The sequence below is a fragment of the Camellia sinensis genome, chromosome 15 (genome assembly GCF_055761805.1).
Source record: "Camellia sinensis isolate YWXY chromosome 15, ASM5576180v1, whole genome shotgun sequence".
Lineage (NCBI taxonomy): Eukaryota > Viridiplantae > Streptophyta > Magnoliopsida > Ericales > Theaceae > Camellia > Camellia sinensis.
The window spans coordinates 33292967-33309871 of record NC_138975.1 but is presented as its reverse complement, the minus strand read 5'-3'; the positions used below and the strand labels follow the sequence as shown (position 1 = coordinate 33309871).

Below are 16905 nucleotides of genomic sequence, written 5' to 3'. Positions count from 1 at the left end.
CTCAGCTTTGGTCTTTAGAACATAAACTCATACCTTCCGTGATGCTTCATCAATAAACGTCAAGAAGTATTTTCTGCCACCCAAAGAATCCACTTCTATGGGACTGCATACATCAGAGTATACTTTGCTTAACAACTCTGATTGTCTTCTCGATGAGGAATAGAAAGAGACTCTATGTTGCTTTCCAAATAAACAGTTGTCACAAGGGTTCAATTTCGCATCTTTGGTAAAAAGAATAAGAGACTTCTTTGCCAGAATCTCTAACCCTTTCTCACTCATGTGACCCAGCCTTTTGTGCCACAAATTTGGTGATGCCTCATCTTCTACTGCGTTGAGGCTATCTGCATTCACCTCCACATGAGTCTTGTACAGCATGCCACTTGTCTGTCTTCTGGCTACCACCAGAGATCCTTTTTTTAACTTCCACATGCCTTTGTCGAAGTAGTTCTCATAGTCTTATCGATCTAAGACTATCCCTGAGATAAGATTAAGGCGTAAATCAGAAACATGCCTGACATCTTTCAACATCATCGTGCACCTAACTTTGGTTTGGATATGAACATCGTCGATCCCCACAATCTTCGAAAAACTGGAGTTACCCATCTTTACTGTACCAAAATCACCAGCTTGGTACGTACTAAAGAACTCCTTACGGGGTGTGGCATGGTAAAAAGCTGCTGTGTCTACCACCCACTCAGTGTCGCTGTCTGAAATGTGGAGGCATTTTTCTTCTTCAACAGAGAATAATGCAATATCCTCTAAGATAATAACTACAGTGTTCCCATCTTCGGTCTTCGACTATTTATTTCCTTGTTTTTGTTCTCCCTTCAAGGCATAACAATATTTCTTTATGTAACCCTCCTGGCCACAATGGTAACACTTGAACTTTGGTCACCTCGTACCTTCTCTGGATTTCCCTCTGTCGTGAGATCTTCCTCTGCTACATGCTCTACTTTTGCTTCTTCCCCTATCTCTGCCTCGACCTTTATTTTCTGTAACAAGTTCATGGGACTGATCTCTACCTATGTCTTTCTTTCTTGCCTGTTCACTAAATAGCGCATCTGTAACCATGCTCATGGTCAGTTTTCCTTCTGGGGCAGAGTTGCTAAGGGACAACACTGTCTCCTAACTGTTTGGCAAAGAACTGAGCGGCAATAGGGCTTCCATCTCATTATCTAACTCCATTTTGACAGTTGCCAGTTGGTTCATCAGTTTTTGAAACTCACTGGTGTGTTCAAAAACAGAGATACTGCCTTTTAGCTTCAAATTTACAAGTCTTCTCATTAGGAGGGCTTTGTTCCGAGCAGTCTTCAACTGGTACATGCTTTCTAACTTCATCTAGAGAGCATAGGCATCAGTTTCCTGGGCGACATGGTGGAAGACACTGTGATCGATCCATTGTCTGATTTGGCCAATGGTTTTTTGATTCTTCCATTTCCAGTGTTTGTTGTTTTCCGTTGCTAGTTTGACTCCATTAAGCTCAATGGGGTTAAACAAACCTCAACAATATAGGACATCCTCTATTCTGAGCTTCTAGATTGTACAATTAGAAGCATTCAGCTTGATCATAGATCCCGAAGTTGATGTTGAGTCCTTCATTAATAATTGTCTCTACAGAAAATGATCTCTTTTTGAAAAATCAAACTTCGCTGTTGAGTCCGGAATGATCAAATTGGCCGAAAAAACACTTCGGATTGCCAAAATAAAAACTACAAATTTTTGAAATCTTCTTTGCAAAATTTGACCATACAGATGTGTCCGAAATATTCCAAATAGTTGGAATCCACTATTGGATCGTCAAAAACAGACTCAGAATGGCTCAGATCAAGCCAAAACAGGTTGAACAGTTCAAATTGGTGAAATCTGGTGCAACTGAGAAGCACCGAATTATTTCTTTGGCTCAGCTGGCGTCAAGATGACGTTAGTGGCTTGGCGCTGGCGGCGCAGCTTAGTCAGCGGCTCGGTTTGGTCAATAGCTCAAGCCAACGGGTCAGAGCGTGGGTCGAATCGTGGGTCAGCCCGATGACATCATCACCACGGGCACTTCCACTCGTCTTTTCCCTGGTTTTGCGTGTGAAGCACGTGCTCCCAGTCGCTGGTGAGTGGGAACGGCGTTAGTGGCATGTGCGGTCTCCTCCGATCTCCATTTTTGACGCGGTTTTTTCTTGTGTGCTCGTTTCGTCAAGAGCTTCCACCTGGTGTGATCAAAAGTGGATTTTAACCACTTTGATTTCTGGGCAATTCTGAAAAAACGCACTCTGTTTTTTCGAAAAAGACACAACTTGGCGCTAAGACCATTTTGTTAGGCTTAGGGACACCAAAGAAATAAACAACAAGCAATCACACACACAAATGAGACACAAATATTTACGTGGTTCGACTCAATGCCTATGTCCACAGACAGAAATGAGAATTTTTCCAAAACAGAGCAAATACAAAATAGGGGAGGAGAAACACTCTCACTCAACTCACAACTCTCTATCTCTCAAATTTCTGATGATACAATTCACCATTTCCCTCTCGTTTCTATTTATACACAAAGATGAGAGAGAGAGAGAGAGAGAGAGAGACAAACCCACCAAAATTTCTATCCTCTGTTGGTGAGAGTCAACAATGGCAACAACGTGAAGAGAAAGGAAAGATGCCCAGCTCAGACTTCCTTCACTTGTGGTGGAAGTCGTCATACGCCACTTTTTGCTCTGCATGCATGTGAGTTGGAACTAACATTAAAATCATGGAATCAATCTGGATCAAATCGTTTAAATGTGGTTTGATTTGATTTGGAACCACAATTTCACATAATTTGTTCACGAGAAAAATCATAAAACGTTTTTAAAAAAATTCAACCTATCATAAATTATAAAAATAATAATAACATTCCCATCAAACAAACTACTCTCATCGTATTCACCAATTACGTAAAAACATAACATTAAGCAAACATTTTTCAACATTAATCTGTCATATTTTTTGAAATATAAACATGCACATTATTCTACCATTAACTAAAACAAACATAATATCTAGTAAATAAACATATGTGGTTTAAGTTAGACGATCTGGTTCAGTTAAAATCCGAAATCGTGAACTTTATTCAGGACCACCCTGCAGAGGCCGATTCTTCAATTTTTCAAACTAGGACTGAACCACAAATTAAAAAACCAAACCAAACCTACCAAATTAGTCTGGACCGGTTCAATTTGCAAATTTTGTTTCCTCACTCAGCCTTGTGCTGCCGATAACAACCTTTTATACAAATTCAGGTCAAATTTTACTCATATCTTTTGAATTTCGTTGTTGATTGGTTCTTAATCAGCATTTTAATTTTTTTATTTCTGTTGGAAAAAAAAAAAAAAAAAGTTATCTATGCCTTAATTGCCTTTGATTATGCGTAGAAAATAAGACAAACCTTAATGTTAGTCTTCCCATAAACTATATAATTGGACAATTGCAAACAATTCTGCCGTAAATCATCTAGTCCCATTACTATAGTTTAAGCAAATAATTTCAAGTATGACTTTCTTTAGGCAGATAAGTTATAAGTTTACTCAATTGAAACTTACTGAATCATCACCTCAAATTTCATGCCTCCTGAAAATTAAATTTTTTCTAATCATTTTATTCAACAAGAAGCCACAAAAGTCTTGAAAGTCAAAAGTAGCAGGTATAAAGTGAGTTGCGTTACATGTTGGAGAGGGAAACAACAAAGCAATTGGGATGGGTTGACTACAATCTCAAGTTTGAAAGAGGTATTTGGAAATTAAGGATTTTACGGATACAAAATAAATCACATAACTAATTGTAAAATACTCATTTATGTAAGCCTAATAGCAGTTGTGTCTAAAGTACAATCGTTAATATTTCAGTTCAAATTGACAGCATGGGAACTTCAGGCACTATAATTCAATTTTTAGTTTCAAAATGAAGTTTTAATACATTAAATGTTAACACAACATGAACAGGTACGAACATGACAATAACACAAAAAGTAAATCAATTGAGTTATTATTGAAAAAATTCCGCCACAAATCCTAGATGACACAACATGAATGTGATTAACACAACATGATTTTCACCCTTTACTTTCGCCACAAGTAAATCAGAATAAAAATTGCATGAATCTAGAGGGACAAAAGCACCAGTGGGACAGTATAAAGGTATTTGTTTAATTGGTTAGCATGCTCATGAGTAACAACAAATAGGATAATATAAAAGGCTCCTAACAATATTCCAATTATCAAATAAAGGAAATGAAACTAAGTTATCAATAATGGTTACTAATTCACTGTTCTTCATTCATAAGCAACACAAAGCTAGTACTATTGCAACATTTGCCATACTGGTCCAAGGAAACAAACAATAGCTAATAATACAAAAGGCCTAATAGCTTGTAAAAAGTATGCAAAAGAATAGCTATTACAGAACATCTGCCGTACTTTCCATGGAAACAAATCATAGCTAATTAAATATAAAGTTTTAATAGCTTGTGAAGAGTATCAGAAACAAAATAATAACTAGCATACTTACCTCCCTCAATCAGATAGAACCACCTTTGTCGCTAGTATGGGTTGATGTAAAGAAGAGTAGCAAATCCAAACAAGAAAGTGATGTATGTTCCAACAAAACTTGCATAAAATACAACTGGATCAATATCATACCATTTCCCCTCTGTTTCATCTGAAGATGATGTTGTTGGCGATGGCAAGTAAGAAAGGGTTGTGCAATTTTTCTCCAATGGTGGTCCACAAAGAAATGGATTTCCTTCATAACTTCTTGATTCAAAAGTCCCAAATTGTACTTTCCCATCTTGTATTTTAACCGATAAATTGTTGATACCCAAGTGAGAATTTGAAGATCCAAAAAAATCAAGCTTTGTGAAATATACCCAAATCAAGTTTCTGAACATTCCAAGAATATCATCACAAACCCAGGAAAAAAAAAATTAAAAAATTTTGAAACTTTTTTTAATGGCTTTGTGTATAGGGCAGCCATTAAAGACAAAGGAAAGTGGAGGAACAAAGAGGAGAGAACAGAAAGGAAGATGAAAGGTTGGAAAGTGAAAGTGCTGAATATCATGTTCATGACATGAGAAAAAGAGCCAAACTTGCGATAAACACATCCAGAAGTTGTTCCTGCAAATCACAATAAGAAAACCAAAAAAAAAGAAAAAATATTCCATGAAAGACAAAGTTAGTTCCATGGTGTGTTTATTTGGATCTTCAATTTCTGGGTTTATTTAATTTTATTTTTTTTAACAAAGTTGAGATCAAAACAGTGCAAGAGTATTTCCAGAACTGAACTTGCAGGACCAGAGCTTCAAGTCATTGTTTGAGAAAGAGAGGACCGTTTGCTTTTTTCAGAAAAAAGAAAAGAGACGCAGAACTAGGGCTGCAAACAAGCCGAGCCGAGCCGAGCTTTAGTATGTTTGGGCTTGTTTATTAAGATTTTAACGAGCTTGAGCTCGAGCTCGAGCTGAATAAAAAATTAACGAACCGAGCTCGAGCCGAGTTGGCTTAGGCTCGACTCGAGCTCGAGCCTGTTCACAAGCCTTAACGAGCCAAAAAAATTATAAATTCATACCTACATGTGAGACTAAAGTCACAATTAAAACTTTGATTATACAATTATATATACAATATATATAAACATACTAAAAAAAAGTTCATATTTTACTAAAATAATAATATCAACTATCACTATTATGTAAATGTACTATCTATAGTTAACTATTATTTACATTTATATTTTTTAAATATATAAATAGCATATTTCTCTTATTTTTTATACATATTTTTATATTATTTAATATATAAATAATAACTATTAAACGAGCCAGCTAACGAGCCGAACTTTAGAATGTTTGGGCTTGTTTATTAAAAATTTAACGAGCTCAAGCTCGAGCTCGAACGCAGAAAAAATTTAACGAACCGAGTTCGAACGAGCTCTTACCGAGCCGAGCTCGAGCCTGTTCATGAACGGCTCTGTTCATTTGTAGCCCTACGCACAACACAGTGTGGTCCAGAAATTCCGTCTCACTAAGTCGGCGGGTTGTCGCTGGGAATCGGGATGCTCTCCTTACTCTCTCTCATTGCCTTTTTACTTGTTTGGTTATTGGGCTCACTTTTGGGTTCAATTTCAATGATTCGAATTGTTCACATTTTAAAATTTATTGAATATATCATACCTGTAAAAAATCAAATTGATTAGATATTAGAAAGCATGTGTTCAGAAAACTGTTTATTAATTTTTTAAAAAAAATAGCTTTTAATTCGATGATCCGAACACGTAGTTTCTGATATTCGATTAACTTGATATTTTATAAGTATGATATACTCAACAAATTTTAAAATGTAAACGGTTTAGATTATCGAAATTGGGCGCAAAAGTGGGCTCAATGACCCAACAAGTAAGGAGATAAGGAGAGAGAATAAGGAGAGGACCCTACGTCTTTGTGCGGGCCCTTTTGTGTGGATGTAGTGGGATTGGAGCCTAAATTTTGAAATTTGAGAAGGAATTACATGTAAGTGGAGTTGGGGAAAAAAATTATCCATATATAGAGAAATTACATGTAAGTGGGAGTAGGGAAAGGTGGGAGTTGGAAAAAAAATTATCAACAAATCAAGGAATTACATGCAGGTGGGAGTTGGGAAAAAAAATTATTAGCACATGGAGGGATGCAAATGACACTTCACTCTCACAGCCTTTCATTTGCATCCCACTACAGACATATTTGCACACTCATGTGTGTAATTTTTTCTCCCAACTCCCTACTGCATATAATTCACCCTATTTTTTATGTGGATCAATTGTTTTTCTTTACAAAAATATAAAAGTTTATGATTTTAATTATTAATATTTATAATATTTATTTTTTTTAAAGTTTTATTTTTGTTATGATTTAATTTTTTAACATAATTATATTAACTTTTATTTTTTATGAAGATTGATGTAATCAAAACTAATTAATAAAAATGATAAGTAGATTTTAAAATTAATAAAAATAAATATACGTTTTAAGTCAATATACCTTTCTGTTTAGTTGCTTATCTCTCAATATTACCACCTCCAACTTGCTTTGGATTATCAAATCCAATTCAAGCCATTACTTTGTATAGTGCTGAAATTGAAGAGGCCCAAATCTATAGTCAAGCCAATCTGCCGCTAAGATGAAGCATTTCTGGTGAAGGAGACTGGATGAATATATGGAACTTTTTTCTCATTAGAAACAACTTTTTACAAACACTTGGAACCTTGAAGAAAGAGAAAATGAGAAAATGTTCCACTAGAAACAGCTCCCTTGGCTTACATTGTATTTCTGTTAAAAAAAAAGGCTATTTGGATCATATATTTTGGAAAGAAATTTGGTAAAAGAAAGGAAAATGAAAATGGCGAAAAATTTTAACTTATATTTCATTTATGGTTTTTACACTTTTTTCATTTTTTCTTTTTAAATCTTTACTCAAAATTTATAATCCAAACAAAGTCTTAGAATAACTCCAACAATGTACTATTACTAATAATGAATGTTTGACAATTGACTTTTAAATTTTACTATTTTGTCTTTAAAAAAAATGTCATGCCATTTATTTTTTTTATAATAAATTTACTAAAATCAATAAATTGATATTAAAATTAAATTTTATATTTTAAAAAAATATTAACCATCTTATTAAAATAATTTAAATTTAAAATACAATTTAAAAGCATTCCAAATATATAGAACGCAGTCACTTGATAACTTTACTCTTATTGTCTTGACCATATATGTTCAAATTTCAATAAAATCATACGAAATCTATGATGGAATTTAAAAGTTTGAATCATGGTGACGAGCAATGTGTTTAATCTATTTGAGTGTTGGATCTCGTGATAAACTAATAAGTTGAAGTTTTTATTAATATTAATTATTAGAGTGCATTTAATTTTTAAAAAATAAAAATTTAACACATGCATTGTTAGGGTGGAGTCTCTTAAAATATGACATTTTGACACTATAGAATATTAGAATATGACATTGGCTTGATTAAAATTGCATGATCTACACACACACAAAAAAAAAAAAAAAACAAAAAACAAAAAAAAAAAAAAACAAACAAAAGAAAGAAATGGCCTTTTACATACAATATCATCTTTTTCGTCTTTATGCAACCTTCTGTGAAATAAACTCATCAACCTTGCTAGTTTACTATTTATGATGATTTTCAACAAGGAACGAATACCACTCAAGTTTGAAAGAACCTTAGGTACAACTTTTTCAACAACGATTCATATCACTAAAAAAAAAAATCACTAATAGCACTAATGTATTGGGAATGTCCAAAAAAAAAAAAAAAAACAAGGCATAGGCAGTGGGCGGGGCCTACTGCCACATCATTAGTGGCGCCCACTGCCACATCATTACTATTAGAACACCACTTTTAGTGCTCTCAACTATTTTTCTAACTTTTTTGGTTTCTACAGCACTAGTAAGAATAATCTTATTTGTACACTACAAAAAAAAAAAATCAGTATATATTATTTAAATATAAAATTCTGAACAAAAGTTAAATATTTGGATATAAATTTATGAAAAAAAATAATTATTAGGACATAAATAGTGAACGAAATATATATCTGAACAATTCATTTTTATTCAAAAGTTGATGTTCAAATATTTGACTTTTGTTCAAAAATTTATATTCGAACCACACAAATAGAGTGTATTAAGATCAGGGGCAGAACTAGGAATTTTGTTCGGGAGAGACCAACATATATGCATAAAAATACTGAATTAGTTTTGGTACATTAGTAATTTAATATAATTTCCTATATAAATGTTGTATTAAAAGTATTTCACAAAAAAATTAAATAAATCTAAAAAATAATTTTTTTTAGTTTTGAACTATTAGATCTCAATATACAATCAGTTAAACCACTATTTTGTGTTATTTTATTGATTGATATAATCCAATAAATAAAACATGAAAAATGTTTAAGACTCCTAAAACATGACCTTTAAATTTATACTCAATGACGTGAATATGTTACATGTCAGTTATTTCTTTAGAAATCAATTAATTAAAACCTAACTTCTGCCATGTCATTGTGAATAAATTTAGGAGTAACATTTTAAGTTCTCTAACATTACTCATAAGAAAAGTATACATACTATTTGATTTTTAAAATTTAAAAATTAAGTGACATATAACTCTTGTATTAATAAAATTGACTCTATTAAATTGATGCTATTATTTAAAATATGAAATAATTAGAGATTATTTCATTACATATTGTAAAATACTAATGAAATAAAAAGTTAGTAAAATAATTCTTATAAAATTAAAAAATCATCTCATTATACATTTTATAAATATTCATAAATATGAAATTAATAATAAATTATCAAAAATCGAGGGGCCGGACCTACACAGCTCTGCATCCCGAGTAAAATATCAACTTATAAAAGCTTATAGAAGTGTTTCAAATTTTCTTTCCGATGTAGCGAAAAAAAAAGAAGTGTTTCAAATCAGCAACAAAAAAAAAAGGGGTTGAAAATAAGTAGACAATAATGGCTACTAATAGTTGTTTTTTATTCATAAGAAATAGAAAGTTAACTATTACAAACATTTGTTGTGCTTGTCCATGAAAACAAACCATGCATAGCTAATTATACAGAAGGCTGAAAACGTAAAAGCTTGTAAACAGTATTACAAACAAAATAATAACTTGACCACATACCCTCTTCAATCAGATAGAACCACCTTTGTCGCCAGTACGGGTTGATGTAAAGAACAACAGCAAATCCAAACAAGAAAGTAATGTATGTTCCGACAAAACTTGCAGAAAAAGCCACTTGATCGATATCATACCATTTCCCCTTAGTTTCATCTAAGGATGCTGTTGTTGGCGAGTATGGCAAGTCAACAATGGCTGTGCAATTGTTCTCCAATGGTGGTCCACAAAGAAATGGATTTCCCTCATAACTGCTCGCTTCAAAGGTCCCAAACTGTGCCTTCCGGTCTAATATTTTACCTGATAAATTGTTGTGAGCCACAATGAACACTGCCAAAAAATTTAGATTGATTAGATCTGTTGGGATGTTTCCGCTCAAATTGTTGTAAGAAAGGTCCAAACTTTCTATTTGAGTAAGGTTTGAGAAGGTCTTCGGGATGGGTCCAATCAAGAGATTGTGAGACAAGTTCAGTGCATGAACACTACTTAACTTCCCTAGTTCAAAAGGTATTTCACCTGTTAGTTTGTTACATGACAAATCCAATCCAGACATGAAGTTAAGGATGCTGCCAGCCCGGTAGGAGTTAGTCCTACTCTTAGTAATAAACTCAACTTCATCTACTTTATCATATGTGCCATCGGGGCCACCAATCTCAAAGACCATATCTAGATGTGGAAGTGGGACATTTTCATACACATAGAAGATATGCCTAGTGCTGTAAAATTCTAAAGGTGTTTGAGCGAAAGCAAGATCAGTAGCCCCTATTGCCCCAAATGTGATATTACTTAAACAACTTGGTATAGACCCCGTAAAAGAGTTTTTGGAAAGATCCATCAAGCTTATCTTATTCAGTTGGCACAGTTGTGTTGGAATGGAACCACCCAATTGGTTTCCTCTCAATATAAGAATGCTAAGGTTGGCAAGCAACCTAATGGACAGGGGAATGCTGCCAGACAAGTTGTTGTCACTGATATCCAATGTCACAAGTTTTGATAAATTAATAAGAGCTTCTGGAATGAATTTCGTAAAATGGTTCCCTTGCAAATGCACATGCTCCAGGACTCCCAAGTTTGGGTTTGAGCAAGAAGTAAGTGTTCCCGAAAATGAGTTATGAGAGATGTCCATGAACACATTTGGAATCAGTGCACATGGGAACTGACCATTAAATGCATTATTTCGAATGATCAATGTTCTCAAACGTATCATGTTATTCATCGAGTCTAGAATCTTACCTGACATGTTGTTGTTGCTAATATCCAACATAGAAAGTTTAGACAAATTGAAGACCACATTTGTCAGAGGCCCTGTGAACTGATTATCGTTCAATCGTAAATACTCTATCTGAGTCAATTTGAAGTCATCTGAAAACATATCGCCATGAAATTTGTTATTTGATAACGCTAAAGAACGTAGAGATCTGCAATTTCTGACTAACTGTTTCGGTACTTCTCCTGAAAGATTATTACTGGATAAATCTAGAACCTCCAAAATTCTCATCTTACTAATTGAGGATGGGATACTACCTCCAAAAGCATTCCTGGATAGGTTTATGTGTATAAGATATGGAACCATCTCCCCCATATTAAGTTGAATATGCCCAATTAATTGATTGTCTGAAACATCCATCCAACAAGTATAAGAATTGTAATATGGCGACAAATGAAATTCACCAACAAAAGAGTTATTCCACAGACTTAAATATTCCAGTTTCGTATTGTTCACAAGTAGCCAGTTTGGGAAGGAAGAAATGGAGGTAAGAGGAGATGGATGGATTCCAGTATTTCGCAGGAAAGCAAGGGTATCCAGGAGACCTCAAGATATTCACACCGTTTTTGTGGATAATCTACCGGAAACTCTAGATCCTAAGGGGCTGTTCTCACTGTTCTCAAAGTTTGGAGTCGTAATGGATGTTTACATCCCGATCAAGAGGAGAAAGGCAACAAGCTCATGCTTTGGTTTTGTCAGATATAATTGTCCAGTCGCGGCGAAAGTGGCTATTCAAAAGGCGCATGGCACTTGGTGTGACAATCGCGAGATCAAGGTAAAGATGGCGGAGTTCATCAAAGCCCAAAGCAAACATGGGCAGCAGCGGGTGCTGCAGAAAGGCGTAGGTAATACAACCCATACAAATCACGTCAGTATGCCCAGTATACGGAATACTGTACAAAGTTATGCCGATGTGGTGACTGGTACAAGGACTGCAAAGGACGAAAGGATAGTAGTTAAAGCAGAGGAATATGGAAATAGGTGGCTACACGACAGCCTAGTTGCCAAACTCAAGCCTCTCTGCCTTGTATCTGATTTCAGATTAGAAGTGACAAGCAGGTATGGACCTGACACTCACGTTAGAGAGATCGGAGGCAAATCGGTGATTCTCTCTTTCAAATCAGAAGAGGCAATGAATAGTGCAAGGAAGGAGTTGGAACTTTGGACCCTCGAATGGTGTGAGTTCATAACACATTGGACCAAGGACACAGTCATTGAGCATGAAAGGGAGGTATGGATTAGCTGTTATGGAGTACCCCTCAATCTCTGGAACTCTACCAATTTCAAGAGTATTGGCATGCTATGGGGTGATGTCATTGCGATCGATAGAAGCACACTTGAAATGTCACACCTTTGCTGTGGTAAAGTCAAAATAGCAACCAAAGTAATGGAATGCATTAACCAAGTGATAATTCTGGATTGCAAAGGCACACTCCACCAGATCCGAGTTTGTGAAGAGCAAGTAGTCATCATTGAAAACCCAAGTTTCTCTAATATTCATATGCAGGAGGCCACTTCTGTTAATGCAAGCAGGGGGGATGAGCACTCTGTTGACAATGGTGTAATCCTCAGGAAAGAAGATGATGAGGTGGCAATGAACGATGAGGTGGAGCCTGCAAGGAACTCTGGCGGTGGCGCGTGTACACAAGGAGCATTAAAGGAAAAGGAGTCGTCAGGTAATGATAGTCTGATGGCTATCTCTGTAATAAAGGAGACGGCTCGGGACTTGGAGAAGACGAGTATTGGAGACGCATGCTTGAGGAATGAGACAACCATGTCAGACAACATCGGCTTTGTTGCAGACTGTGAAAACAGATTAGTTGATGGGCTTATCTCCACTCCTGGCTTTGCGAAAAGCGTCAGTGGGTCTGATTTACCCCAGCCCAGCGTGAATCTGGAAGTGTTTTTAGGCCCAGTCCAGTTTGTTCATTCAAACCTCACCATGCCTCTAATAGTCCATGGGCCTAATAGGGTGGACCTAATAGGGTGTGCTGACCCAACCAACTCTGGGTTATCACAACCCAGGGATGTTATAAGCAGAGCTGACCCAACCGACTCTGGGCTGCATCAACCCGTAGCAGCTGCTCCCTTACTGCAGTCAAGACTAAAGGGGGGGACTAGTAAAGCAACAGAGGTTAGCAGATTTCACTCTGCAGCAAAGTCACACCGTTCGAAAGCTCCAAAGAAATCAAAGGCCAAGGTAAATGGAGGTGCAAGATTTAACAAGGGCGTGCTTCTCAGAGCTGCCACTAAGGCACTGTCAGACTCGATCTCATTGAGTAGCAGCTCGGGCAAACGAAGATTCCTTCTAAATGAGGCACAAGCCACCTTACAAATTGGCAATCTTCTTGGCATTAATTGTGAAGGAAAAGAGGCCAAAGTTATTGAGAAGATCATGGAGCTTGAAACCCAAGACCTGGAAAGGAGGAAGCAGCTTGACGCTGCTAAAAAGTACTGATCCTGCAAGCCTAGGTGGTTTGGGAGCCTTAGTTTTGTTTATCAATGAAGTTATTTTCTTGGAATATTAGAGGGTTGGGGAATCCGGAGAAAAGAAGGAAATTAAAGGAGCTTCTTAGAGTAAGAAAAGTGGATATTGCTTTAATTCAGGAGACCAAGAAGGCAGAGATTTCAGAACCATTTGTTAGATCCTTATGGCCTGGGGACCAAATGGAGTTCATGGCTGTTGACGCAGTAGGGAATGCAGGTGGGCTGTTGTGTATTTGGAAACCTGAGGTTTTCTCTTTGTCAGATTGTTGTTGCAGCAAGAATTTCATTTTGCTCTCAGGTATCACCTCTCTAAACTTTAGATGTATTATCGTCAATGTTTATGCTTCTAATGATTTGCTGAAAAGGAGGAGACTGTGGGAACTATTATGCAGTCTTAGAACCACTTTCACTCATCCTTGGTGTATTGGGGGTGATTTCAATGAAGTCAAAAGTATAGGAGAAAGGAAGGGTTGTGTTAGAAGGGATGTGGGGATGAAGGATTTCGGCAATTTTATTGAAAAAATTGGAGGGGTAGACTTACCAATGCTGGGCAGAAGATACACCTGGGGTCGTTCTCAGGATGGTGATAGGTGGAGCAGAATTGATAGGTTCATTTTAAATCCCGAGTGGCTTGAATCTTTTAGGTTCAAACTTTGGGGTTTGCCTAGATCCTTGTCTGATCACTGTCCTCTGTTGCTAATGGAGGATGAGAGGGTCTGGGGTCCTAAACCCTTTAGGTTTATTAACTCTTGGGCTATGCACACCAGCTTTTATCATACAGACAAGCAAAACTGGGAGCACTTAAATTTGGAGGGCTGGGCAGGTTACATCCTCAAGAAGAAGCTACAAGCTCTTAAACTGTGTCTGAAAAAATGGAATAAGGAGGTATTTGGTAACATCAAGGAAAATCTCCAGGAGAAGGAAGCTGAACTTCATTCATGGGACTTGCTAGCTGAGGTTAGAACTCTCCAAGTTGATGAATCTGCTAGAAGGATGGAATTACTAGGGGAAGTTTGGAAATTGAGAAAGATGGATGAGAGATTATGGTTACAGAAATCTAGGCTTAACTGGTCATTGAAAGGTGATAAGAACACCAGGTTCTTCCACATTACTGCCACAAACAGACATAACAGAAATTCACTGGATTCAATAGAAGTCAATGGGATCTCAGTGGTGCAACCTGTTGAAATCAAAACTGCTGTGATGAATCATTTCAAATTACTCTACTCAGAGCATTGGAAATGTAGGCCTAAACTAGGAGGCCAATTTAATTCCATTAACATGCACAATAATGCATCAACCATGCTGGAAAGTGTCTTCTCTGAAGAGGAAGTTTCGGCTGCTATTAAGGACTGTGATGGAAACAAAGCCCCAGGTCCGGATGGCTTCAATCTGTCCTGTTTCCAAAAATGCTGGAATTTTATGAAACATGACATTCTAAACTTTATGAAAGAATTTCATGAGAACAGTACTTTGGCCAGGGGTCTTAATTGCTCATTTGTGAGTCTTATCCCCAAAAAGGATAATCCTGTATCTCTGTCTGACTTCAGGCCCATCAGTTTGATTAGTTCCATATACAAAATCCTTTCCAAGGTACTAACCAAGAGACTGAAGCTTGTTTTGCCTATCATTGTGAATGAAACTCAATCTGCATTCATTGGAGGTAGAAATATAATGGATGGTGTGCTCATTGCTAATGAGATTGTAGATTGGTGGAAAAAATCAAATAAGCAAGGGGTGATCATTAAGCTTGATTTTGAAAAAGCCTTTGACACGGTGAATTGGGAGTTCTTATTTGATTTGCTTGCAAAGTTTGGTTTTCGATCAAAATGGCTGGGCTGGATGAAAACTTGCTTATCAACTACAAGTATTTCCATCCTTGTCAATGGCTCACCTACTGATGAAATCCAACCGGAAAGAGGTCTCAGACAGGGCGATCCACTCTCACCCTTCCTGTTCAATATTGTAGCAGAGGGGTTGAATATCTTACTTTCAAGAGCTAAGGTTATGGGCTTACTTAAAGGTGCTAATGTTGGACCTAATGGGCTGGAATTCACTCACCTGCAATTCGCTGATGACACCATTCTCTTTTGCGAGGCGGATTCAATGGAAATCACAACTTTAAAGAGAATACTTAGATGTTTCGAGATTATGTCAGGTCTGAAAATTAACTTCCACAAAAGTGTTGTTTGTGGTATTGGAATCTCTGAGACTTTAGTCAATGACTTCTCATCAAAACTGAACTGTCTCACTCAGAAGCTACCATTGAAGTATCTTGGTCTTCCACTTGGTGCCAACCCTAGAAGGAAAGCTACCTGGAAACCGGTTCTGGATAAATTTAAAAGTAAGCTTTCTGGATGGAAAAAAAGACTTTTATCGTTTGCTGGTAGACTCACCCTTATTAAGTCAGTTTTATCAAACCTCCCTATCTTCTACCTTTCCCTGTTCAAAATGCCAAAGGGTGTAATCAAAGAGGTGGATAAAATTCAAGCTTCTTTTCTGTGGGGCGACACCGAGGTCAAAAGAAAGGTCCACTTGGTCAATTGGAAGGTTGTTTCTATGTCAAAAAATCAAGGAGGATTAGGTGTTCGAAGTTTGGGTCAAGTTAATGAGTGCTTACTTGCTAAATGGTGGTGGAAGTTTTGTAATGAAAAACAAGCCCTTTGGAGAAGATTGATCTGTTGCAAGTACAGCAGCAGATCCGGTAGTTGGTTTCACTCCCAAGGTACTATTACTAATTGCTCTTGGATCTGGAAGGACATTATGGGTTTAGCTGCTGATAACCCTACCTTACTCAACTATTTCTTGGTTAACTCAGAATTGGTTGTTGGTAATGGGGCCAATATCTCATTCTGGAAGGATGGTTGGCTAGGTGGTGACTGTCTTCAATCCCTCTTTCCTAGACTATTTTGTCTTTCTTCTGATAAAGATGGTTCTCTTAAAGATTTCATGGATAGAAAAAGTAGCTACCCCAACTGGAACTTAACCTTTAGGAGACCTCTGTTGGCTTGGGAAGAGGAGGAAGTCCAAAATTTGCAAGTCCTACTGGGCAATGGGCCATTATTAAGGCATGAGGTGGAGGATGGTATGAGATGGAAAGCTTCGAATCAGGGTGCCTTTAGATCATCTGACTTATTCTGTTGGTTGCAGTCTAATAGAGGTCCAGTTGTGTCCATGCCCAAACTTATCTGGAATAACATCACACCACCAAAAGTTCAATTTTTTTCTTGGCTGGCTTGGAAAGGCAGAATCGAAACATCCGTGTTCCTTCATAGCATTGGTGTTCTTAGCGGCGAGGCTGTTACCCAGTGTCACTTTTGCAGAGAAGAACCTGAGTCCCTTAACCATGTATTACTCCTTTGCCCCTTTACCTGGAAAATTTGGTCTGACATCATAGATTGGTGGGGTTTTCTCTGGGTATGTCTAGGCTCTGTGGTGGC

General features: G+C 36.7%; 1 protein-coding gene across 1 annotated transcript; it reads right to left on the bottom strand.

The window, feature by feature from the left end:
• Positions 1-9549: 9549 nt before the first annotated feature.
• Positions 9550-11293, bottom strand: LOC114279804 (cuscuta receptor 1-like). Its single transcript, XM_028222078.2, has one exon. It carries the CDS (start codon positions 11291-11293, stop codon positions 9647-9649), a length of 1647 nt encoding a protein of 548 aa, XP_028077879.2. The 3' UTR covers positions 9550-9646.
• Positions 11294-16905: the final 5612 nt, after the last annotated feature.

Coding starts and splice junctions, on each gene's coding strand:
- LOC114279804 (XM_028222078.2), bottom strand. CDS start 11,293: ATGGGGGAGATGGTTCCATATCTTATACACATAAACCTATCCAGGAAT.